Raw genomic sequence first — 24,868 nt, forward strand, 5'->3', positions numbered from 1 at the left:
TTACTGACTGCGCTCTGTTCTGCACAATTTCTCTTCCTTTCCAAACTCATACAAGGAGAGGGAACAACCGAACCTCCCAAGGCACAAGGACATTTTAAGGAAACCTGACAAACGTTGCTTAAGACAGTTTGACACTTGAGCAATAGCACTGCAAGCCGTACTTCCATTAGTTTTATTTTCCATTTTGAAGTTAAAACTGCATTCAGTGCAGCCCATTACATTAAAGGTCAGATTCTTCTCCTCCAGAAAAATGAGTAAAATTACTTAGCTGTTTTGCCTTAAACATTTACTTATAAATGCATTAACATGAGACAGCAGCCAACTACAAATAGAAGTCTACAAGGATACCAGACACACTAATATTTGGTGTAATTAGACATTATTAGCTGCAATCCTAAATCCCTGAAGGAGTTTTAAAACTCCTTCCCCTTTTTATTTCCAAAAGTATCCCAAAAGCATCAGTATATTCAGTATAAAAATGGAAGTGCCTGCCAGCTCTTGCAAGAAATTCAAGTTTTTGCACTAGTCTCTAAAATGGAAAAAGCTGGGTTTAAAAAAAAAACCAAATAAAACCACAAGTAGTGATCTTTAATTAAACCAACAGGAAGAACAGGAGAATCCCTGCAGAAAAAGATAAGGTATGCAGTGCATCAAACCCCAGGTATTTCCCAGACAGACTCAGGCAAGTAAAGCAGAACTCAGTCTGAAACACCCACTCTGAAAGCAGTCTCGGGAAACACAGCCATTCAGTCAAAGTGGCAGTGCCAGAGCACGCATACAAGACAGATGTGACTGGCAAGTGAGAAGCTGCAGCAGCCTAGGACACCAGATCCTCTATTTCATGATGCACTTTCTTGGCCGTGTCTTCAACCTCAGTCATCTTTTGAGAAATTTCTTTTTTCTGCAAAGAATAAAAATAATACATTACCATCTACCGCTAAAATCGAGCATCATTCCGCTTCAAGGGGAAAGTGGGCTACGCCTGCCAGAAGGCAAAGGCTGAGAGCTGGGAAAAGACAGGCCATCGGATCCAGCACAAGTCTGAGTGACAAACCACTGTGGCAGCACTGCGGTAAGGAACCAAGAAGCCAGCTAAACAAGCCCAAGACTAGATACTAAATAATTCTTCCAGCATCACGGGGCTGTAGGAAAACATCACAGTGCCGATGTGTACGTACAATTGCATTTTTCATTCGTTCTCTGTCTAGCTTCAGGAACTCCTGCATTGTCAGGTCAGTAGGATCTTTCCGAAGGGAAAGAAAAGCACAGCTCGCAGAGTGTTTTTTGTGTTCCTCCCTGGGAAAAGAGAAAAGAAAAAAAAAAAAAAAAGGAAAGAAGAGCAGCTCACAAGACACACACAGCCATTCTCCCCTGCCCAGCACCCCGGCTTGCAGCGGCTCCCGCTCCGACCCAGCACCGTTCGCCCCGACACGGGAACAGGGGAAGCCCAGCGCGGGGGGGGGCGGGGGCGGGAACCCCCCCACTACTTACAGGGGGTCGTCCTCGGGCTCCCAGCCCTCCAGCTCCTTGAAGCAGAAGAAGCACTGCGCCACGTCGGGCCCGTTCTCAACGGGGCAGTGCAGGAAACCCGCCGCCGCCATCTGCGGGCAGAGAGGGGGCGGGAAGGCCCGTCAGCGCCGATCAGGCCCGTCAGCGCCGATCGGCCCCGGGCCCCGCTCCTCCGGGCCCCGCTTCCCCTGCCGGGCTCACCCGCTCGGGCGTGCAGGTGCAGTCCTCGGTGAAGGGCCAGTTGCGGAAGGTAGCGATGCGGGTGGGGACAAAGTAGAGCCGCCATTCCTCGGGCAGCGCCGCCACCGCCTCAGCGCCGGCCGCCATAGCTCACTTCAAACGGCGGCGGTTGGGCGCGCGGGGCAGGGCGGGAGCGGGCGGCCGCGGGGGTTGCCGGGAGCTGTAGTTCCGCCGCCGGGGCCGGCCGTGCCGCTAAGGAGAGCCCGGGGCGCCGGTGCCGCGGCCAGGCCCGGCGGGCTCCCAGTGCCCGGGTGAGGGCAGGACACGCCGCCAGCGCCGTGGGGCCGACCCAGCAGCAGCTCCACCGCCCGCAGCCGCGCGCTCTCACAGGCCGTGGCAGCCCCAGCCTCCCTCTGGGCCTTTAACCTCAGCCAGGGCCGGGCGCGACGAGCGAGCCGGGCTCCCGGCAGCGCCGGGCCCCCTCTGCCTCCCCGTGCGCCCTCTGCCTCCCCGTGCGGGGCCGGGCCCTGCCGCCGTGCACCACCCAGCGCCAAGCGCTGCCGAGAGGCACTCTGTAATTCCTGAGGAGCCTGACATACAACGTAACTCAGCAGCAAAATGATGCTTTTTTTTTAAAGCCTCCACCACAAATCCAAGAAGTTTGCCAGTTTTACTTTTTCTTTTTTTTTTTTTTTTTTTTAAGTAACACCCTTAAGAAGGTGCCACAGGTTTCCATGTTGAGCTGGTAGAGAAGCACCGCCTGCACGGAGATGCTCCTGCTGCTCCGTGGCAGGGGCTCCCTGTCTCACCGGCCTAACGCTGCTTGCCTGGAGAAGGAAGCAGGACCCAGCAAACCGGCTTGCTGCCGCAGGGGCAGGAGGCAGCTGATTCTGCAGGGAAGAGCTGGCTACTCAGTCCATGACAGCAGCAGGGGCTCAGTTTCCAGCACTGATGCAGCAGGCAGTGCTTGCTCATAGTCTCCCCTAGAAAAAACACAAGGGCTAGCGGGAAGCAGCCCTGTGGACCAGGCTCCCTCCTACAGCAAGCTGATGTAAGCAAAGTAGTGAGAGACAAGGGATAAAGATGGCTTAACTCAACCACTTGCTAAGAGCTTATCATCACAAGCAGGTGGCTCTGCAAAGAAGCACATCCTCACACTGTAGGTGGCAACGAATGGACCAAGCAGACTGTTGCTTCTTCCCCCCGACTGCATTCGAAACCTGAAAAGAAGCATTTGGCATGTATGCGTGCAACATCAGGACTCCAGGCAAGAGACGTCTCTTTCAAATTAAACTACAAAGTATTACTTCTATGAAATTACTGACTACTGATCCCAGTATTTACCCAGCTCAGCTACTGTAGATCAACGGACACGATAAGTTGAACGCAGTAGCCAGCTTCCTGGTTGTGAAGTATCAAAGCTCAGACAAGCATGTGGAAAAGTTTGGGCTTTGCTGCTCTGTTAGGAAAGGGTGAGGTTCCACATCTATTCTCCAGAAAAACTTTGTTCTGTTAAACCGAGGTATGTTTGGCAACCGCAATCACTGCTACAGTCACTGCGGATCTCAGGGAAGTGTGGAGTAATCGTGTCATTAAGCAAGTTGGATGCTGGCTTTTTAATTGCATCTGACATACCTCATCATGCTGGTCTCCAAGGCAAGAAAAGGAGGGAAGCAGAGGGCTAAGAGCACATGGTTTGTTTCATTGCATGCCTTGGAAGAGCCTCATCTGTTGCAGACAAAGCCAGCGGCGCATGATCAGTCAAGCAGTGGCCTTATGCTGTTAAGCCTAAGAGCTATCCAGGCTTCTGGTTATTCAACATTTTGTGAAGGAAACCTTCTGGAGAGGAGGCTGGAAGTGGTCCCTGTGCAGCCACAAAAGAGAGATGAAGCTGCATCAGCTATTTTATAGCTACTTCAAAGGTTGCCTAATTCTGGTGCTGACCTAGTAAGGGCAGGTAGAGCTCCTTGGCAACCCTGGCAGCTTCCCCAGGGCTGCCAGCCCCTATCAGATTGCACACTTCACTTCACATAGTGCCTGTTGCGAGGCAGGCCTCAACCTCCTGTCCTCAGAAGACTTGCTGAAAGTAGGGGTGAGTTCCTGCTCACCAAACAGTGCCTCTGTGCTCACCCATATAACCTCAGAGCAAAAGAAACTGTCTCTTACAGACAGCTTGAGTTGCCAAGAGGAAATAATACACAGATACCACAGGCTTCACCAGTGTCCTGATCTGGTTTGCTGGCATCCCTTTGCAAGTCAGGAACATCCTGGGTCACAGCTATTCATCTTCGCTCAGACCATCAGCAAAGTGATCTCTTAGCCAGCCACGCTTGCACACACCAAAGCCATTAGGATCAACAAGGAAGGATCTCATGGTAAGCAATTCAAAGGCATGCCACATTTTCACAGGCAGCACCAAGGAACAGGGGGTGGAGTTTACAAAAGCATGTGAAATAACATCAAGGGATCAAAACTTAAGCCTAGTCTCAGAAGCATGGGATAGAATAGGTATAGCCATTAACTGGCTGGTTTTCCAAGAAACATGGGCAAATTAGCAAGAAGCGAGCCATGTCCACATAAATGCTGGCAGACCTGTAAAGCTGCAAAGTGATTCAGTGTTTCTGCAGCCTGCAGAACAGCTATACTGATGTCCATCCCCTGTAACCTTTAAGAAAGGTTAAAAAGGAAAGAGGTCATTCCTACCAGTCTTCCTGAAGAAGGAAAATGTTGGTATTTCTATTTTTCCAGACCACAGACAGATCCAAAATGGCTGAGGTGCAAAGGCTCAAAGGCATTTAATTGCTTCATCGTCTTTGAAGATCTGGGGGTAAATGAACTGCCTGGATAAAACAAGCAGTCTGCAGCACAGCAGGAATCCCAGGGCTGTTCTAACACCTTCTTCACTTGGCATCGTCCCTCTGAGGGACAAAGCCACCACAGAGGCATAAGCATAGAACAAGAAGCTACTCAAAATCTTCATGGCCACCTTTGAGAACATGATGCAGAACTGGTCATCTTCTTCAGATTGTCTTTTATCTCCTAATCCTGGCTGGCAAGCAAACAGCCTGCTAGGGCCTGCATGTGTGCAGCTTCTGTGTGGATGCCCAGCAGAGAAATCTAGGTAAGCCTCTTGCCTTGATCTGCTGCCCACACACACGCTTTGCATTCTCTCTTGGCCATACTTGAATTTGCCAGATTTCAATGAAATAAGATGATGGAAAGACAGCTTAACAAACAGTATGACTCCAAGTAGGCTTTTCCAATGGAAGGGCTTTAATTCCATTCATAAAGACAGATATTTTTTTTCTTTCCAAGCACAGCTAACTCATAACATCAGTAACATCAAAAATTTTCACATAGTCATAAAGCAGGCAGAAATGTGCACAGATATTGTGGCGCACAACACTTGGATGGGTTCTTTTTCCCTCCCACTAACATCACTTTTGTTTTGGTGACAATGTACACTGGCTACACAAAAACGTACTTCATGTCCCTCTCTCTGCTGGTACCAAAATGAAGACTCCATTAAGGCAGCTACTATAGCCAGGTACCCAACAGGTATACGCAGTGGTTTAAGAACAAAGTAGTCACATTCGTTGTGTAGGTCTCTGTGGGGCTTGTGAAAGGAACAGCACAGTGGGTGTGATTCGCATTTAAAATACACGGACTGACCTTCGGTCAGGCAGCAGAGCAAACTGCCAGCTTACTGTTCATCTGCAACAGAAGTCAGGGAGAGAGAAGCTGCTAAACTGTGTAAAAGGAATAGACCCCACTACCAGAGAAACTGTTTGGGCTTTGTGTTTTTTTCATTCTTGGTTATTTCTATTTGTTCTTTGCTCTCCTGTTTACTTACACTTAGAGCCACAAAATCACAGCCTAGATGCTTCCTAGAACTGGAGCTGGCCTACCTCTACACTCTCCTCCCTCCAAGCTTCTACAAACCAGAGCCTGCATTTCAAACGTCACCACTGACTTTTGTTCTGGGTTTCTTCTAGCCAGAGTGTTTGTAGCAGGAGGAGGCGGATGCTGGAGCCTGCGAGGCTGGCTCTGTGGTTAGAGGTATGCCCGAAGGGCTGATATGCAGCATCAACAACTGGCAGATAGGCTGTAAGATTTCAAAGAGCTGATTTGGCAGCTGTTGTGTCCTACCTCGCCTAGCTACAAACCCGCTTGACATCTTGTTCCTGAACAGAAAACACTGCGCACTACAAGAACTTCACATTAAGCACAGGGTCAACGAAGGGAAAAGAAGGCAGCAGGGAAGGAGCAGAAGAAAGGCATCTCCTCTGAGCCTTGCACTTGGGATCACATGAGTTCACACACTCTTCATTATTCTTAAAACACGGTTCCAGTATTGCTGTTCTGGTGCGAGTAGAGCTTTCCTAAAGTTAGATAGCATCCAGCTAGATGCATTCCTAACAAAGCAATCAAATCACAGAAACACTGTGGATTATTTCAGTTCAGATGTTCATTTCCCATAAACAAAACAACAAAACCTGCAACTTTTTTGGACAGGTTTCAAAATTTGAAATCCATGAGGCCCCTCTGAAGTGACAAGTAGGTTTCTGTTTGCATTTTGTTGTTGGTTTGGTTTGGTTGGTTTGGTTGTCGATGAGGTTCTGCAAAGTAACAGTGGCGGGAAACCTCCGCATAAAGAATTTCAGTCTTCCAGTGGTTTCAGTATGTCCCAGTTGGCATTTCCAGGCCTCTCCCCTTGGACCACAGGAATCAATCCTCTTGGATTGCAGTTTGAGCAGACAGCATAGCACTGTTGATGTCCTAAGTCCTAGGGATAAAAGGATCAGTGCATTCCAGCTCCCATGTGACAGCCAATGCCCTCCGCTGAAAGCTGCAGTAGTTCTTTGCTTGACAGACTGGGCTTTCCGCAGACCCCCAGATCGCTCCGACAGCTCAGCGCCGCAGCCTGAGAAAGAATGCGTGCTTGCACTCCTTGCTGTCCAAAGGATAATATTTGTCATAAAAATCCAAAATGTATTCTTCAGTCTTGAATCCAAACTTTTGGTAGAGCAGCATAGCAGGGTTGCTTGCAGAGACGTGAAGGGTTACGTCTTTGCCCATGCAGGTCTGCCAAGGGAAGGGGGGGGGGGGGCGGAAAAAAAAAGTATCATGGCAAGAGAATGAGACAGCCTCTGGGGGAATGCGGAGGTAAAGATTCAGCAGTTCAGGTATTCAAGTTACTGAGGAAATGTGAGAAAATCGCAGACCTCGACACAGAAATTACCAAACATAGCAACAGCTGCAAGGTGAAGGGAACACTGCTGTTCCTCTGAGCCTTCGTTTCTGGGAAACGTGGACTCTCTGACAATGAAAGCAGGTTTCAGATTATAATTTGTCAGCTTTCCATTGTCAATTGCTAAGTAATTGTTAATTAAAAATAATCTTGGTGTACAGCACTGATCTCAAATACTTATTAACAATGGCCTGAAGAAAAGGCAAAACATGCCAGAGGATTGGGCGCTGTGCTCCTCCCCGTCAGCAAACAGAGCTGAGCTCTTTGGGACTGCATGAGCAGCCCCAGCACACCTCTGGCCTGTCATGCTGGAATTCTTGTCTATCCCACCCAGCTCCTCTCCCATCCTTCAGGGCACAGCACTCCGCTTCCCAAGAAGGCGGGGAATTCAGTTCAGACAGCGAACAGCAGGCTGAAGTTACCTTAAAGATCCCAGATTGTTCTAACCAGCAGCTCTCTGCTAAAGATGCCGATATAATAATTTTTTCCTGCTTTCATCTAGTTTTTTAATAGCATTCTATGTGCATTGAATGTATTATAACTCTTAAGTGGGAACAGGAACACCCTTCAGGAAACTTCCAAAGTAGATAATTCAAAGGGAAAGCTCTCACAGGGATTTAAGGGGCAGGGGGAAGGAAAAAATTACAATCAGGAGCCATTTTTGGGGAAAAGGAAGTCGGAATGAGATCATTACAAAGACGCAGTTTGGTCCTCTGGGCTGGATGCATTAGGGGGTAACCTCTGACAACAAACCCATCATCAAGACACCATTTCCATCAAGGCATTTTCTGTTGGCTTATGCTGTTCCCAAGAATTCATCCCCCAAATCCAGAACACTGATCCAAGAGACAGAAAATTACCCTTAATGCAAACAGTGTATGAAAGTGGCCCTAGCTACAGAGAGCAGACCTCAGCGTGAGCCCAAGCATGCTGTCTGCAAAGCAGCACATACAACCTGGCGACTGAGGAACGGAAGGTCGCAACCACCACTGCTTCTCCTACCGACTAAATGCCCTCTACCACTGACAAATACAATGGAAAAATAAACGTGCAATGGTGATCTCTCGTGGCTAGCAAGCCTAATCAGCCTTAAACTTCCCTGGCTCTCCTTAACATAATTTCATGCTAGTCTGCCTGCAAGCAGAATTCAATTAATTGGCTGTGATATATCCCACAAAAAGCTGTGATGATTTTCTACAGCTGACTTGCCAACACATCCCAAATCTGCTGGCAAGACATGAGGCCCACTGCTGGATCCCTGCAAACCTTGGCACGTCACTTGCTCCTGTTCTCTCTAGGTGTTGACATCTCACGTCAACAGACTACAGTTGAGAGCAATTTACTTAAACACTTTACACAGAGACGCTTGGGAATGTAAGAGGCGAATTTAAAGTAGATTGGTTAGTGGCCTGTGTTGACACGTAGAGCAAAGAGAGGTGGACACTGCAGAGAGCTGTGTAGGTACAATAGTTACCCTCGGGTGGCCCAGAGGTGGAAACTGCCTTTCCAAAGCACAGATCACTATTCCTAAGGCTCTGCCAGCACTCCCTACATCTCTTCAGCCAAATGAGTATGAGGAAAAACAGTTCCAATGGCGAGTTTTTGCTAGTGCAGCTCATCTTGACTAAAACAAGTTAAGAAATGTTTCACATCAGCAGCTCTGCCAAGAGAGTTCAGGGAGTGGTAAAACTGTGGGCCCTGAAGAGGCACCGTTGGGCTCTGGAAAGGACATCTGTCTGTATCCTGACTCAAAATTAAGCTGGCTTTCCTGCAGTTTATGTCAAGAAAGTGAATGGAATTAAGGCCACCTGAATAAGAGTATTCATTCAGAGATTTAATGAAGTTTAACTACTTTAATACCACCTGATTAGTTAGATTAATTTTCCCAAGTGTCCCTGTGGAATAAAGCCCAGTACAAGCTAGTCTGAACAAATTTGAATGAGGCTGCAAACACTTATTCTTTATCTTCAACTCAGCTGGATTTGAACCAGAGTATTAAAAGTGAAAGAGAATGATTAAGATCAGTACGTGATTTAATGCAATGGCCCTGGTCACAGAATAAACCTCCAGGTGTAGCCAAGAAAGCTGCAATAGATTCTAACTGATCCCCCTCCCCCCCCCCCCCCAGTTATGATCTCATTTTCTCCATTAAACCCCAAATCGACATTATTGCTGTTACATGAACTACTAACCACTGAAGAGCAACACAAAGTTAATCCCAAGACAGTCAAAGTCTACGGCACCTCACTAATTCTGAGGACCTGGCCAGTATGGTTATTCTTCTAAATATATTTGAGTTTCTGCTTTTGAAGTGATTTCCCTGCCATAAACATTCACACAGGCTGCTGACAATCTGCGCAGACGTGAAAGCAGTGAAAGGGCAAGGGGAAAGAGCTGGAAGGGAAGAATACAACACTACTTACTCTCTAATATTTGCATGTGGGCACACAAGGAAGAAGGGAGACCTAGCTCTTCAGCAGAGACATGGGACTCTTTCATTACCTGGATCAGGTGGTAAATCATGAAGGTTGCAATCCCAGCTCTCCTCCACTCAGGGTGAACTAACAGAAAAGAGATGTAAGCTTCATTGTATTTCACGTCTGGCACCATAAAGCCAAAAGCAATGATAACTTTCTTGTAAAGGACAACAACGCTGAAGTCTGGATACTGCAGGCATTCTGATAAATCAATTCCTACAGAGAAAGAGAGAAATGGCAGTTGAAAGCATTGCAAACCAAAAGAAAAGTGTCACACTTGCATGGAAAATCAGGGGTTTAGGCTTTTTAGAAGGCCTTTTAGAAACATTCACTTGAACCCTTCCTTTTACTTTTATTTCAAAGTTCTGATATTGAGAGATGCTTCAACGGAACACACAGACAAAATGAGACCTGCTTACTAAGTGGGGATTCTTGCATGGAGAAATTAACAAAGCTCATTTCCTCCGAAATGACTCAAGGATGAAACTAAAACTTAAAAGCACCTTCTCTAAAAAAGGATGTTTAAAAAAAAAATGACATGGTCTCCACACCCAACTAATCTTCCCTTGGTTTGTATTCTGAGCTGTATCAGCAGACTCTGCTAAGCACCCAGTTCTAAATATACGTTGGGTAAAGATACTTGCATGTGCAAATGTTTGCTGGATGGAGTCCTAGTAAGTTTGTGCCCCTTGCCCAGGGCTCCTAAGGGCTGCAGTAACCTTAATGGGTAAGGGGCTGCTGCTTCATTTCCCCTGGGCTGGACCAGCAGCAGGCTGGTGGACACCATTCCTATTCCAGTCAGCAAATGCCAAGGCCCTGCCTGCAGACAGGCAAAGGGGGGCAGGTTTGAGTGTATCAGCCTGACACACTGGGTGAACCATCCCGTCCTTCCTGCACACCCTCTCCAAAGGTAGCAAACATGAAACTAGGCTTCACCTTTGGTAGTATTACCTGCCTAAGGTTCCTATCTCCTTTCTCCACCTGGCCTTGAGCTCCTGCTGCTTCCTCCTGTGCATACTCAGCTGTTTGTGGAGCTGCACTGTGAACCTGACCACAGCTTTCAGCGCTATCAAAACATTTGCTTTCAGCATGCAAATTTTCTAACCTGGGGCATGAAGCTGCCTCTCAGGCAGTGGGGCTTCTGTGAGTCAGAGGCTGGACAGAAACACCTGAGGCTGGAGACTTCTGAATGGAGTTTGTTACCTTGCCTGATCGGATCGCTGCTGCAGTCCAGGAGCATCCGCACAGCATGTAAGGGCCAAGCAGTGCAGTTCAAGGCACAGCAGACTAATTGGCAATTTGTGTGGACAGGCCCTAAATGAGGTGCAAGACATAGTGGAGCTGTGCCATAAACGTTAGTTTCAGCCTCCAATTGGCAATCTCAGATATATTTGGAACGTGGGATAACAACATAGCAGAGTATGTTTTCCAGTAATGTTTATCACTCTTGATGAGATGCAAGACTTCATAAGGCACCAGGCACAAATAAGCGGGTGAATTATTTTCCTGCTCGAGAGTAAGCTGGGTGGAGTAAGACATGTGGGAGGAATCGATTGGCAATAAGGAGCCACGTTAATTATCTCAAGGCTGCAAATTGACTGCGAAGTGCCTTACAGCATGTCTGTACAGGAACACTACATTGCCCTGAGCACACTGGCGTCTATGAAATGGTGCCGTCCCCTCAGCATGCAGTTATTCCTGTAGGAAGACGCTTAGCTCAGTATGGTTTACCATTCGTCTGCTCAGGAGATGCTTCCCGTTAGGGCATGAAGGCACAAGATACCGTGAGAGACAAGGGGGAATCTTGCTTCACATCAGCTCATTTGCGGTAACTATCTGCAAACTTGTTTCTGCCTTGTGAGAAACAAACAGAGCTCTGACGGGAAGGATTTGGAGAGGTGGAAGAACTAAGGCCTGGGCTCACTCCACCTGGTGAAGCGCCTAAAACTTAAGAATTCGGTCAATGAGAGCACCACTATTAGAAAGCAACCAAGCACACCTAACATGTCATTTACTGATGATACCATCCCCTGAGCACACATGCTTCAGATGCTTAAACTCGGCAGAATTACAGTTACTTCTCTGAACACTGCTAGCTTAATGATGCCCTCCCAGCTGCGTATCCCACCCCCCCTCATTTGTACCAGCCCATTGTGAAGCTAAACCCTTTGTATCCACAAAGACACTGTGCTTTATCTCCTGAAGTTTCACCTCCTCGCTTACTTCTCCTGCTAAAACAGAACCAAGGTGCAATAAATCATGCAATCCCAGCCTCAGAAAACCCACACCACGGAAGATATTTGGATTCCTGTTTGGAGACCGGTGGGACTGTCAGCTTTCTGATACAATGATGAACGGTTCACAGTTGGGTGGAACACACCCACGCTCTTTAGGTTAAATAAAACAGGGTGAGTCCTGAAGAACTTAACGAAGGTGTGACCCAGCTTGGCCAGAACTTCAAACGCGTTATCAGAAGAGGAGACTATGACAAAAGGGTTCAGCCTCTGTTGGGACTGCAAGTGTCTCTCATGAGCTCCAAAACTGCTTGTGGAAGGGAAGGTATGCCACCCTATCTCCCTCCCCCCCCCCCCCCCCCCGTACAATTTGGACAGTAGCACAGAGAGCTCCGATCCCGACTGCAGCATATGAGCACTGCTGAACTACAAACCCTGTTGAATCACTATCTGCAAATCAAAACGTAAAGCAAACAGTTACTTGGAGTAAAGGTGTGTACTGTTTGTACTAGGCTTTTCTAAATTAGCCTGCTGATCAGGAGCTGATCCATGCTGCAGAAGAACATCACTATTATTATGTCAGAAGAGCTAAAGACTACAGCCTCATAACTGCCCCCATAAAGGGCAACCACTGTCCCCAAAGAGCCTACAGTTCAAGAAATAACACATAAAAATTGACATCCAAGCTTTTCCCATACCTTGCAAATACTGAGGCTTGAAAAAATAAACGTCACAGTGAAGGCTGCAGTTGTAACTGCAATTCCCAAATTTCACTCCAACATACCCAGTTTATGACTGCTAGGAAGAAACTTACTCATGATGCTGATGAGCAGTAGACCTCTGGTATAAAACTGTTTACTTCAGCCCCTGATTCTGCAAAACGTTTCACTGGATGTTTAAATTTAGTAACTGACTACTCCTATTGGCATCAATGGTGTTACCCAAAACAACCTATTTCTTTAAGTGCTGTGCTAATTAGGGCCTAATTGCCCAGTTCTAATGATCTCAAAAGACAAAAGACACCAAACCCATGTCTCCATCTCAACTGCATTCCTATGACATCAGATAATGGTTTTCTAAGAACCGAGCCAGACCAACTGAAGAAAAGTTTGGCCCAAGAATATTTTTTTTCTGAACAAGCCCACTTCCTTCTTAGAAAACCAAGCACTGAAGGAATGGATCTTACCAGGCCAGAAGAATTCGTGGCACATGGAGTTTATAGTGGGGATGTGATTAGGGCGAACGTAACAGTAATCAACGGGTGCTTCTGGCTCAGCCTTCCAGTTGAGATCATTCCTGTGTGGATACGCCCGGATTTCTGCCAGCAGCCTGAGTTTTGGGGGCTTTGTCTCATAATCGCGCCTGCCAGTAACATGAAAAGCAAACACAAAAAGTGAGTGAGCAACAATAACTGCCACTACAGCTGAATGGGTACTGCCCATGAAATATTTTCTGACATGCTCAACTTGGAACAAAAGAACAGAGTCTTCCATTCATGTGGGAAAACAGCACCCAGCTCAGCAAAACCATCCTTGTGTCAGAGGCCAGGACACTCCCCAGATCCACAGCATGAGCCTGTCCTTACAGCAGGAGCAAGGAAATCATGGTTCTGACCCAAAAGCAGGTGCAACTTGCACCGAATGACTACGGTGGTTCCCTCTCTGCCCTGCCCTCTCTTGGAGACTCCCCTTCCCAATGCAGAGCCAGTTTAACTACTCAGCTAAATTAAACGCTGTCCTCTCAGGGTTACCATAGTGTAGTGGGTTGTACTTCAAGGATGAGTGAGGAGCACTGCCCCAGAAAGGTGTCCTCTCCATGGGCTGTCAGTTCACAAGCCAAGAACAATTGAACCTCTGACCATCTGTACCTGATGTAAGGTTTCAGGACACGGGATGTGTAAGGACTGACAATACTGTGGTCTGTCAGCAGGTCTTCTGAGCCTACCAGTCGATACAGAAACTTTGTGGTCTGCTGTCGATATCCCTTCATGGCAGGCAGCATCGTCTACATGTACAAAAAAAGTGCAGAACACTTCAGGGAGATTAGTCAATGATTTAACACAGGGGAATCGTACCAACAGAGGGAGAATAAGGGCCTTTCAATGTGACAGGGTGGACTGGACCCACAGCATGGTAGTCCCACCTCAGAGGACTCTGCTGTGCACTCCCAGATTTAGCGCCCAAGCCTATGAGCTGCGCAAATCATTTAGAAAAGCGCTACAAGTGATCTCCCTCCTACACAGCATGGAAGTGGAACCACCTATTTGGGTACTTCTGGGCCTCCACCATCAGTGTTTGGGCAGAGCAGGAGTACAAATACATAGACGTTTGTGGTGCTGACACTGATAGACTGCTGTGCTGTACCAGCATGTCCCAAGAAGAAAGGCACCTATGAGAGCATTGGTGGGGACACAGCCCCAAGTCAAAATGAGTCAGTCTGTTTTCACGTAATCCTTTTCACTTTGGGAGTCAGGTAACCTCAAGGTGACAACAGCATCTACAGAAAAAGCTCTAAAATAAGCAGTGCCAAAAGCTCACTTAGATTTGGAAACACTCACCTGGTATCTGTCCAAGATCCTGAAGTCCTGGCTAGTAGTTCTGTATGTTGCTTGCCCTACTGGGGACCTGGAAATGCCTCCTTCTTTGGCTCCATAAATCCCATCAACCAAGAGCAGTGCAGCGTTCACAACTTGGTCCAAGTCAAAGAGCGGCAGCCCCCTTTCCCTCTTGGCCTGCCTGACTATCAGCTTGCGCCTCAGTCTCCGGGCCTCCGGGGTCATGCTCATGGCATTGGGACATGCTTCCAGTCTCTTCAGCAGCAGCTTTTCCTCGTAGATACTAACAGAAGTATGCTTGGGAGCTCTGGGTTTAGCATCCTTCTCCAGCTGTGGTTTCCTCTTGTCTCGCCCCCTGACCTGCAGCAACGTGTTTGACTCTTCAGGATCTTCACTGTCACCTTCCATCCTTTCTGGTTTTTCTTCTTCACTCTCCACCTCTTGCTTGATCTGCTCTGCTGTCTTCACTTTCTTCCTACTTGCTATCACAGTGCCAGCACCGGCTGTCCCACTGGGAGGGGGCACATACTCTATTCCTGGGTCTATAACTCCATCTCCTTCCATCTCCTCATCATCTGTTCAAGAGATCAAAATAATCCAGGAAAAAAATGTAAACATCAAAGTCCCATTTCAAAAAGGGTTGTCACAGGATTTTTCTGCTAAGGAAAAATAATGCGGGTTTAGCCCAGCGCACTCCATTTTCTGTATAGTTCCAGACCTCCTGATTTTGGACAGGAGACACCATAAGGAGTCTTAATTTCAGGACACAGAATCAATCCTGCTCATAAGGTGTCTTGCAGTTTGGCATCTGAAAACACAGCACTCTTGAGCTGCAAGCTCATGCTCTTTGACAAATGTTACATGACTGAAAATTCCCGGAGACTGGGGATCAAATGGTCAAGCTGGTGAGCTGTATCTCCAGCTAGCACACCCTGGAGAAGTTCTGTTTAATCTGAGGGAACAATTACAAGTTATAGAAGTACAGGATTTGACCCTCTATAGAACCTGACTATTCTTCCATCAGGAAGTGTTTTATTCTCTGCTTCACTGATTAGGTTGAGGTCTGGCTCCTTAAGGAACCAACAGCACTCAGCTTGCATCACTGCTTTGCAACCTGACAAAAATTTAGCAGCTGTTAACTGGGATGTTCAAACTTACAAAACTACTGGAACATTACCATAGGAATAAAATTTCTTCCATTTAAAAGCATTCAAGACAAAATTAGAGGTGCTATCTAACAGTGTAATCAGTGTTGCAGTGAAACGCTTATGCTGAGTTGTGGAGCAGTTGCTAGGTGAAATCGTCTACCCACTGTTTATCCAGGATCCCTCAGAAGACAATAATGGTGGTTTCCTCCGGCCTTAGAAGATGGCAATACAAGTATGGAAAACTAATCAAGACTTACATGCAACTAAGACAAACAGAATACTACCAGTTACTTTCCATCTTATCCTGGAAAGATCCTGCAGCTTATTGGGAATTGCTTTTTTTAACAACTTCCTAGACAATGACCCATGGCACATCATTAAACAAAAAACATGGTGTCTCTTACCATGAAACAGAGCCTGTGGTGGCATGACATCTGGGATGAGATCTGCTTCTGAGAGAAGGCTGGGAGTGGCTGAATGCGAGGCTGGAGTTCCAGGAGCAGAGAAGTCCAGAGATGGGGAAGGAGACGGGCTTGTCAGAGGGGTGCGGTCTGAAGAGCTCAAGGAGGAGAAGTCAATCACCTCTCCTTTCTCAAGGACGATATCAGGACGACGGCCTCGACTGGTGAATTTAACAGGAGTGGAGGAAGTACTCCGGTCCAGGAAGCCAGCTGCCTCCTTCTGGGCTCTCCGAATATCCTTGGCTTCCTGAGTACGAGATCTCTTCTCCTTCAGCTCCATGGCTGATTCGACTGGATTGCGGCTTACCCGCTTCCTGAGTCCTTCCACAGTAATGATGGGATCCAGAGGTGGCTTTGAAGCTGCTAAAGAAGTACTTTGCTTATTCTAACAGACACTGAGTTCCTGCAGTCACTGGATACACACTATACAGTCAGAAAAACACACCGACTACAAATCTTAGGAGATGTATTTTCAATATACACAAGAAATACACTCCAGGATGTGTAGCATAAGGCCAATGCACCACTAAAGCCTCATTAAAGTCCCAATCTCACTCCTCTGCACAGAAGGGAATTTGCATTTAGTGACAAAAGATAAAAAACCCTCCCCAGGGTAAAGAAGAGCAGAGAAATTATAGATTTCAGCTAAAAAAAAACCTGCACAAATCTCAAAAAAATCTAAAAAGCCTTTGGATCAGTTAGTACAATGCAAAAAGATATTAAAATATAACAAGCTTCTCACACTACAATGCACATACCATAGCCCTCTTAGGTCGACCATTACAGCAGAGCAAAATTAAGAAACTGTCCATGCAAACAAACACAGTAAGCTTTTCTCATGTCTTCCAGCTCTGTTCAGCTCTGGCCCAGCTAGGAACCTACACACCATCGGGGGAAAAGTTACCTTTTGCCTTTAGTGCAGACGCAGACAGCTTCTCTCCTTCAGGTTTCATTGTTGGGGGTTTATTATGAACCAGTTTCCACCATCCTGGTTCTCCAAATTCCTGTGCCCCTGAGCGGAAAAACAAGGGGCTTCCCACAGAGAGACAGCCAGCAACGGTGCTCCACCACGTTGAGGTCTTTTTCCTACAGTGGGAGAGGGGGAAACGAGCGTTAGGTCCCCACTCAGCAGCTCTGCTTTCATCCTGAAGCCTCCTCCCTCCGCCAGGATGGAAAGGGCAGAGTGCTTCTGCCACTGGCATTGATGCAGGGGGATGATGTACTCCCTACACCCCCATCCTCAAAGAGGTGAAAGATTAATTAATTTCTTCTCAGAGAACCGCTCTGAAGGGCAAGCTACAATGTAGTGGTAGGCTCTGATGCACAAAGTGCTGCATACATATGCTCCATAAATGCCATGCAACGTCAGTGCACCGCCATCCACCGAGCCTACAGAGAAGTCTACCCTGTCCCTAGAACCCCCAGCTTTCAAATGCTGACATTGCTACCTTCGTTAACAATCTGATAATTACAAGAATGGGAATAGGATCCTAGTGATAGCTGTGTTGACCTGACATTGCAGAGCCATATTCCGTTACTGAAGATGGCAAACAGGACTCTGGGCACCCAGGACAGGAGAGGCAAGGGAAGGTAGCGATAAAAGCATCACTTCACACAGAAGGAAAGACAAACTTAATTTAAATGCCTGCCTTGTTTACTTGGATATTTCATTTAGCAAAGCACACTCCCAGAGCAGTAGGACAGGACCCCTAAGGCTGAACTCACAAAGGAGGGTAGGATCTGACTGCTCTGCCCTCCACAGCTGCAGCCTCGTCAGGCACTGCAGAGAGGCGCAGTTAGGGTCTGAGAAACACATGAACGATGGAGCTGCAGGAAGCGGAAGGTTACAGACAGAGGTAACAGACACATGCACACGACATATACCAGAGCCCTGTCTCTGCTTGGAGGCTTCTGCCACAAAAGCTCTCCTGCAGCACAGGGAAGGTGATCCCTACTAGTTAACATACCTGTCAGCCACACTCGCTGAACTATTTTTGAAGCTTATTTCTGGCCACTCAGAGGCAGGGAGCTGTGTTTAAGCCTTTCACTCTGCAGGGCAGTGTACTCTACTGGGCATCTGAGTGCTTTCTGTTCATCTACAAACTAGTCACAGGGCTAACTAAGATGTCATTTACGGAAGCAGTGAGGGGAAATACTAAAGAATTGCCCCTGTGGCAAATAACTGAGGTACTCCCTTGGATACTAGAGAATCAGGTTCATGGAGTAGAGTATAAACCCATATTTGCACAGGATCTCAGGATTACTTCTTGCCTTTGCATACCTCCACTGGCAAAAACTTCAGTACTGGGTCTGGGCTTGGCTGAACACGTATCTGCTGCTCTCTGAGTGTTGCAATTACACACCTCGGGGTACTGACCCTCAAATACAGAGGACTAAACTCGGGTGCCCCAGATCAGAGTCCAGAGCATTACAGCAAGTCTGGATAAGCTGTACTTCAATATGCCAAGGAAGTAAAGCGTTGCACGCCTTGAATCGCTACCCCTACGGTTCAGCTGTCCCTGCTCCATCAGTGGCTTGTCTAGGCAAGTGGGAAGACTACTTCTGAAGCCAGTAATCACTTCATCTGAATTTTAATCAGAGCAAGGAGTGCCCAGTTCCCAGAACAGGTCTCAAAAGGCAGCAGCAATCCCTGGGAGGTGATGGCTCCCTGAGTGAGGGACAATGGGCCATCAGCTGCCTCCTGTCAGGGTCCCCCTGGTTTCCAGAGGAGACAGATATGAACGTTTCTGAGAACAGAGCAAGGAGGCACAGACGAGCAACGAAAGCAAAGCCAAACAGCAAATCTGGTTGGGAAGAAAGGCCAGATCTTACAACAGAGAAATCCCTGGGGAAGAAAAGAAGCTGTGAAGTCAATCAAATCTACAACTTAGAGGGCTGGCTCGGTTCCTTTCCTGCCTCTGTAGCACATGCATTAACAGTGAGACTTCAGTCTGACAGCTTCAGCACGCTCAGAAGAAACGCGCTGTTCGCCTATACAGCACACAACTCATCACGCTGCGAAGGCTGCCCTTTAAGAGAAGGGTTCTTACTCTGACAGCTTCTTTCTTTACACACACTGAAAAACATTTGAGTGGTTCAACACCTGCTATGTAAAACCTATTTTATTCAGATCCAAAACAATTTAAAAGGTCCAATTTTCCTTTTTGGAGAATTTGGTCCATGCAAGCTTTATAGCCAAGTAATGTCATACTTTGCTGGACCTCTTCTTTTTCTTTACAGCCCAGTGACTTTCTTTTAAAGCCCAGGACTAGCCCATCTGTTGTGACTATTCGGAAAGACTCAAAGGCTTTGCAGGTTCATATGCTACCTAAAGGAAGGTAAGAAATAATCCAAAATATATGCATTTACATTGCCTTTGTGTGACATTCTTGGGATTGTTTTTCCCCACTAAGAAAAGCTTACTCTTCCTCCAGAGTACCCCTCATGTCTACATTCAGGTTCTCCGTATTTTTTCTCCTCCAACTTTCTCACTAGTAAGGCTCAACAAAGGCATCACTAGATTAATCTGCATTCTTGTCCATCTGTATAATAGGTTTTAACTCCTTTGGCTTACCAACCAGACCTTCAGGGAGATATCTCATCTTTACCTGTTGCCTAATAAGAAAGTCCAGTGTTTCTCAATAAAAGCACAAATATCTTCTTTCCATCTGAAGTATCCCTGACGGCCCGTTCCTTCCAGAGACAAATTGTACATTGCCAGCATGACAACCTGGAACAGAAAATGTTGGATACAAGTGAATCTCTTCTGCTTCATCTGCTGAACTGCCCACCACAGCTACCACACACACACAAATCTTTGCTCCCTCATAAATATCTTATTTTTGCAACATCTCATAGGCAACTTCTGTCTTCTTCCTGCTTTCATGCTGCCCATTCTCGTCTTTCTATTGTTAGATGCACATTCTCCCAGAGATTTCTTCATCCCTGGGGAATAGCAAGCTGCCTTGTTATGCAGGTTTATGCTCTTACAGCAGTTGTATAAATGAATTATATCATAACTGGGGTCAATGTCCTGTGGAAGTAGGGAAAGTCTTTCCAAAAAATAGTCACAAGTAATCCCACCATCCATCTACCAGAAATGTAATGACAATGGCCTTTCTAAGGAACAGTCTGTAAACTCTCTGTAAAATTGCATATCTAGTAATTGTTCTGGCAAGAATTACCTTTGTCTCCAGGTGATCTTCATTAAACACTACCCATTTACAGCTCATTCACATGCTTCACAACCAAACTCAGTCTGACCTACTACATACCTAAACTAAAGGGCAGGTTTGAAAAGTATCACACTTCTTTGTAAGCAATTCCTAGGTGACCAACTGTTAATTACATTTACCCGACCTATTTGAATACAACGAAAATCAGATGGGCTGGGACCATCTTTCAACAATCACACAGCCTTGGCTGGATACTACTTCCAACAGGGACTTAATCTTCACTGTCAGAGAAGTTTAAAATGTGGTCTCCTCACAGTGGGCCAGAGCCTTCCAGAATGCATTGCTGGAGATGCCAAAATGAGGAAACACAGACAGCTTTAATTTCCCCTGTACCCTATTTCTGCCCCACAACCCCTCTTAGTTTGGTAACTGATTATCTAGGATTTTGTGGGTTTAAGTCAGGTAGGACAGTGTCTCAGGACTTCAAAACCGATTCTGTTTTCAACTGACTAAAGATAAGGATCTGTCGAGGCTGCATACTCTGAAAAAAAAAATCAGAAATCACTCCCAGTTTTTCCTATTTCAGCTAAGCTCATCTGACCACTTCTCTCAGTTTGACTTACCCAGAAGCAGCAGCAGCTCTGGCTGCTGGAAGCTTAGGGAGATAGTCTCTTCACTAATTAACTTTCTTCCTCGCCTGTTCTGATTTTGTTGGTCCCTTCCCCTGGGTGTAACACTGGCAGCCTTTGCTCTCCAGCTCTGTTACTTGCTGAAACTGCCAGTCTGCTAGCCACAGACTGCTACACCAACCCCTTCCCCTGCACAGCCCGGCACCGGGCAACCAGAGAAAGCACCGTAGGAGATGTTATGACCGATGTTTTAAATGATCTGTTATGAGACAACACAGCACTCCTGTCCCAAAGGACGCAAACAGAGGTCTCACACATACTGCCTGATGCTCATAATGTGGAAACAATGCTGAGCAACAGCTACCACCTGATCAAATTCATTTTATGCAGAGGCAGCCAGCACTGACTGCCTGCCCCTCCAGCACCCTGCTTAGAGCAAGAGGATGTGCATCAGTCTGCCAATATGGTGGTTGCTGTATAATGCAAATTATTTTGATTGTTCAGGTGTGCAAGGGACTGAAATAGCAAATTCCAGCAAGGACTGTCACTAGTGAGTAAGTGGCCAGGTTGGAGCTTTGCATTCAGGAAGCCGGCAAGCTCTCTGTTTGTATGTTGCCACCTCACTAGTTTTACATTTGCTTATATACACAAAAAACTGTTCATGCCTAGCAGCCGAATTGTACTCATTTTGCTTTTCCAAACCTGCCTGAAGCCATGAATTCATGAGCAACATAAGGGGAAGGAAAAAAAGAAATGGGGGAAAAAAAAAAAAAAGGAATGTGGTTTGTATGATTATCTTTCAATTTACCTACAAAATGCCCAAGTTCTAATATGCAGGTAATCCTTAGCTAATTAATTTCTGAAGTTCATGCATATGGTTCTTTGTTACCTATACCTGATCCTCCTTTTCTAGGTAGCACATACACAACAAACAACAATTTTAGAAATTCCTGCGGTTGTTCTGCTGGCACAAATGTTTTACTTACTTGTTGCCACGTTAATCTCAGCCGTTCAAATTGCTCCTTCCCATCTTCTGAGCATTCAGAGCAAGTAAATCTGAAAAAGTTATCTCCTTTGAGGTAGCTGAGCTGTTCTCTCAGTTGGCCTAAAATGAATCACAGAATCACAGAATGGTTTAGGTTGGGAGGGACCTTAAAGATCATCATGTTCCAGCCCCCCTGCCATGGGCAGGGACACTCTCCAGTAGACCAGGCTGTTCCAATCCCCGTCCAACCTGGTCTTCAATACTGCCAGGGATGGGGCATCCGCAGCTTCTCTGGGCAACCTGTGCCAGTGCCTCACCACCCTCGCAGTAAAGAATTTCTTCCTAAAATCTAATCTCAATCTCCCCTCTTTCAGTTTAAAGCCATTCCCCCTTGTCCTATCCTACATGTCCTTGTAGCTCTGCAGCTGTAAGCACCCCCCCCCCAGCTTTCCTGTTGACCCCTTCAGGTACTGGAAGCTGCTCTAAGGTCTCCCTGGAGCCTTCTCTTCTCCAGGCTGAGCAACCCCAGCTTTCTCCTCAGCCCATCTTCACAGGCAAAAAAATCAATTTCTTAGTACTTTTATAGGGAAAAGTGCTGCAGAGGAGACTTGAATTTCCTCCAACAACAGGCAGAAAAGTACTTTTTGCATTTTTCCCTAGGGTGCAGAGATGCAGACAGTTCCCAGGAAGCGTGAGAACTCACTGCACTGGAAGGCACTGGATCATTTCACAGTTGGCCAGCAGTGACCAACTGAAAAGCACAGGCCATCAAAAAGGGGCACTCAGCATCTGCGTGCAGGTAACAAAGCCAAGGATTTCCCCATTTTCCTTGCATTTCTCATTCCATCTGGCTTCCCCAGTACAACCTATATACTTCAACAAATAACTCTTTTCCCACTCTAGTTAAAAAAAAGGTATGCTACTGCAAAGGCTATCAAAATATACAAGCATTCTCTTCTGTGTCATCTTTCCACTCACTGCTACACGTCTTTACAGGTTTCTCTTTCCCTGTCCACAAGCTGTTACTGAAGGTTGCCAGTCCCTGTTTACAGCAGCCTCCAGGATGCACTGCAGCACACCACACACGCTGAGAGGCTTTAAGGTATTTAATTCTCCTATCAGGGGAAGATCTTCTTTCCTTGAGACCCAAAATGGCCCAACATTATCAGGAAACACTTTTTCTTTACTGCAGTTGATGCATTAGATCCCAAATCACCAAAGCACTTCAGCACATGCTTTGCTGTAAAGCTAACCTTGCATAAAAGTTTGTCTGAACAAAAGCCATCTGCTGGGATAGAGGCACCTGTAAAACCCCATGCATCCGAAGTTACAGGCTCTAATTCTATGTTTCTGCAGCAGAGAGGAAAAAAAAAAATCATACAAATCAGGACTTCTAAACTCAACAGGGGTTAATGTACACAAATATGAAAAAATTAAAAATACAATCATGGGACAGGTAGACAATTAAGACTACAACATTTCTGAAAATTCATGCACAAAAGGTCTTTTTTTCTAAGACAACTGCACAGTCTATTAAAGTTGCACCTATGCCTGGCCCGGGGGGAAACCCCAGGCTTGGGAGATTAACAGAATTTCTGCATGGCAATTCAATGTAAAAAGTGATCATTGCCTGAGCACCTTGATGATTTTCCCAAGTGACAACTTGTATTCCTGTAACTGAAGAATTAGCAAAGTTGTTTCCCTTTTCCAGAGGGTTTACTTTGTACCTTTGTATCTAGTTACTGGTGCTCTGTGATTGGCTTTTTTTGCTCTTTGGATTTGTTCCACAGCAACCAGAGAGTGGAACATCTTTGTAAAACAAAACAAATTGAGTGTTACAAGTATTCTTAGATGAGATATTTCATGATACCTTTGACTCTGCTCCAGTTTGGTTTTTTTTAATTAACACATTTTGAGTTAATATGTCCCTTTAACTGCATACTGCCCTGGTACGATGCTGGTTTCATTACATTAACATGGAACCACTCACTAACATGCCTTGAGAGATTCTGACGTTAACTTTGGGCAAATTCTCAGATGGCAAAAAGGTTGGCTCTGACATACAAGGCAGGTATCACCTGAGGAGTTCACTATTTCTAGCCACAAATGAACCCCACCCACCCCACACACCCCCCAAAAAAAAAAAAAAAAAAAAAAAGCCCCAAATCAAAAACCAATCAGCGCTTAGCAATAACTAGCTTTTGGATAATAGATCTGATCATTCAAAATTTAGAAAGTAAAGTCTAGTCTGTTACGTTGCTAACAGCATTTATCTTTTGTCAAGCAGCAGTAGCAGCGTGATCAAGTTCTGCAGCTTGCTCCCAATGCCTCCCAAAGCTAGCTGCTACAGGCTGGACATGCTTCTGGGAAAGCTAACTTAAATTATCATTATTGTGAAACTATTAAGGTTGAGATTAAGCCACATGCTCCACAGATGTGACAAACTGACCAGAAAAAAAAAAAAAAAAAAAAAAGTAACACCATCCCAAAGCCCTTTTTCTCCACAAAGCTTTATAGCAAGGGTCGTTATCTTTATCTGAGTGAGCAGGGAGACAGAGTTCCTGGGGCAAAGTCCCCTAAACAGGCCAGCAGCAAGACTCGGGAGGGTGGGTATGTTTCTGAAATCATAACCTTGTTCCTTCCTAATTAAAGAAGACGGTCCCATTTCTTTACAGCGGATGCCAGCTTTGGAACCCATACAGTTCATGGATCAAAGCGCCTAACACCCAGCACCAGCATCAGGCCGCTGGCCTCCCTGCAATACCAAGACAGCTTTTCTTCACCAACACAGGATGGGATAGAGCTAAACAAGGGCTGCCCCATGAAACAGGTATGCAGGACAGGTTAACCACCTTGCAAACAACACCAGAGCAACGCAAGCGAGACACACACAACCCGCAGGCTTACTTGCTGGGATCCATTTCTGGCACTTCTCGCAGTAATAGGACATCTCCTCCATCCAGGACGCGTCACCTTCGTCACTGTTCAGAGAATCCCCACTCTGGTCGTGTGATAAATCCACCGAAGCCTGGTCCTCAGACTCAACAATCAGGAGAGTCTCCCCTTCCACCTCACCCTCCTCCAGGCCCTCTGAGGTGGAGGTCCTGGTGGCTTCATCATCGTGGCGGCTCAGCAGCCCACTCATGTGAACATTATTTGCCATTCTAGATGGTGTTTGCATAACAAGGAGCTGTTCCTGCCCACACTGACAAGTCCATCCACACTGAATGTGCCACCCAAGTCTCCACAGTCAAAGTACAACTGA

At 46.4% G+C, this 24,868-nt stretch overlaps 2 protein-coding genes across 3 annotated transcripts; both read right to left on the reverse strand.

Annotated features, from left to right (window-relative positions):
• Nucleotides 1–157: 157 nt before the first annotated feature.
• Nucleotides 158–1,886, reverse strand: BIRC5 (baculoviral IAP repeat containing 5). Its single transcript, XM_013296156.3, has 4 exons — nt 1,711–1,886; nt 1,492–1,601; nt 1,179–1,296; nt 158–901 (listed from the first exon to the last, which is right to left on the reverse strand). The coding sequence occupies exons 1-4, from the start codon at nt 1,834–1,836 to the stop codon at nt 818–820; spliced, it is 438 nt and encodes a 145-aa protein (XP_013151610.2). The 5' UTR covers nt 1,837–1,886; the 3' UTR covers nt 158–817.
• Nucleotides 1,887–4,939: 3,053 nt separating this feature from the next.
• Nucleotides 4,940–24,784, reverse strand: KAT14 (lysine acetyltransferase 14). Of its 2 annotated transcripts, none has more exons than XM_055816006.1 (10): nt 24,511–24,784; nt 21,605–21,723; nt 19,423–19,544; nt 16,719–16,900; nt 15,758–16,174; nt 14,209–14,780; nt 13,519–13,655; nt 12,838–13,013; nt 9,443–9,633; nt 4,940–6,774 (listed from the first exon to the last, which is right to left on the reverse strand). In XM_055816006.1, exons 1-10 carry the CDS (start codon nt 24,782–24,784, stop codon nt 6,601–6,603), a joined length of 2,364 nt encoding a protein of 787 aa, XP_055671981.1. In that variant the 3' UTR covers nt 4,940–6,600. The 2 variants fall into 2 exon arrangements, with proteins under 2 accessions (XP_055671981.1, XP_005233673.3); XM_005233616.4 differs by having other exon boundaries at nt 15,758–16,177.
• Between the last annotated feature and the right edge of the window lie 84 nt (nt 24,785–24,868).

This window comes from Falco peregrinus, chromosome 11 (assembly GCF_023634155.1).
Source record: "Falco peregrinus isolate bFalPer1 chromosome 11, bFalPer1.pri, whole genome shotgun sequence".
In the NCBI taxonomy this organism is placed as follows: Eukaryota; Metazoa; Chordata; class Aves; order Falconiformes; family Falconidae; genus Falco; species Falco peregrinus.

Excerpts from the sequence above, each read along its gene's own strand:
- KAT14 (XM_005233616.4), bottom strand. The coding sequence starts at position 24,784 with ATGCAAACACCATCTAGAATGGCAAATAATGTTCACATGAGTGGGCTG. Across the intron at positions 13,014-13,518 it reads GTCCTGAAACCTTACATCAG|GCGCGATTATGAGACAAAGC; the intron begins GTACAGATGGTC and ends TGTTACTGGCAG. Across the intron at positions 6,775-9,442 it reads TGATTTACCACCTGATCCAG|ACCTGCATGGGCAAAGACGT; the intron begins GTAATGAAAGAG and ends TTCCCTTGGCAG.
- BIRC5 (XM_013296156.3), bottom strand. The coding sequence starts at position 1,836 with ATGGCGGCCGGCGCTGAGGCGGTGGCGGCGCTGCCCGAGGAATGGCGG. Across the intron at positions 1,602-1,710 it reads GCACCTGCACGCCCGAGCGG|ATGGCGGCGGCGGGTTTCCT; the intron begins GTGAGCCCGGCA and ends CTCTGCCCGCAG. Across the intron at positions 1,297-1,491 it reads GAGCCCGAGGACGACCCCCT|GGAGGAACACAAAAAACACT; the intron begins GTAAGTAGTGGG and ends CTCTTTTCCCAG.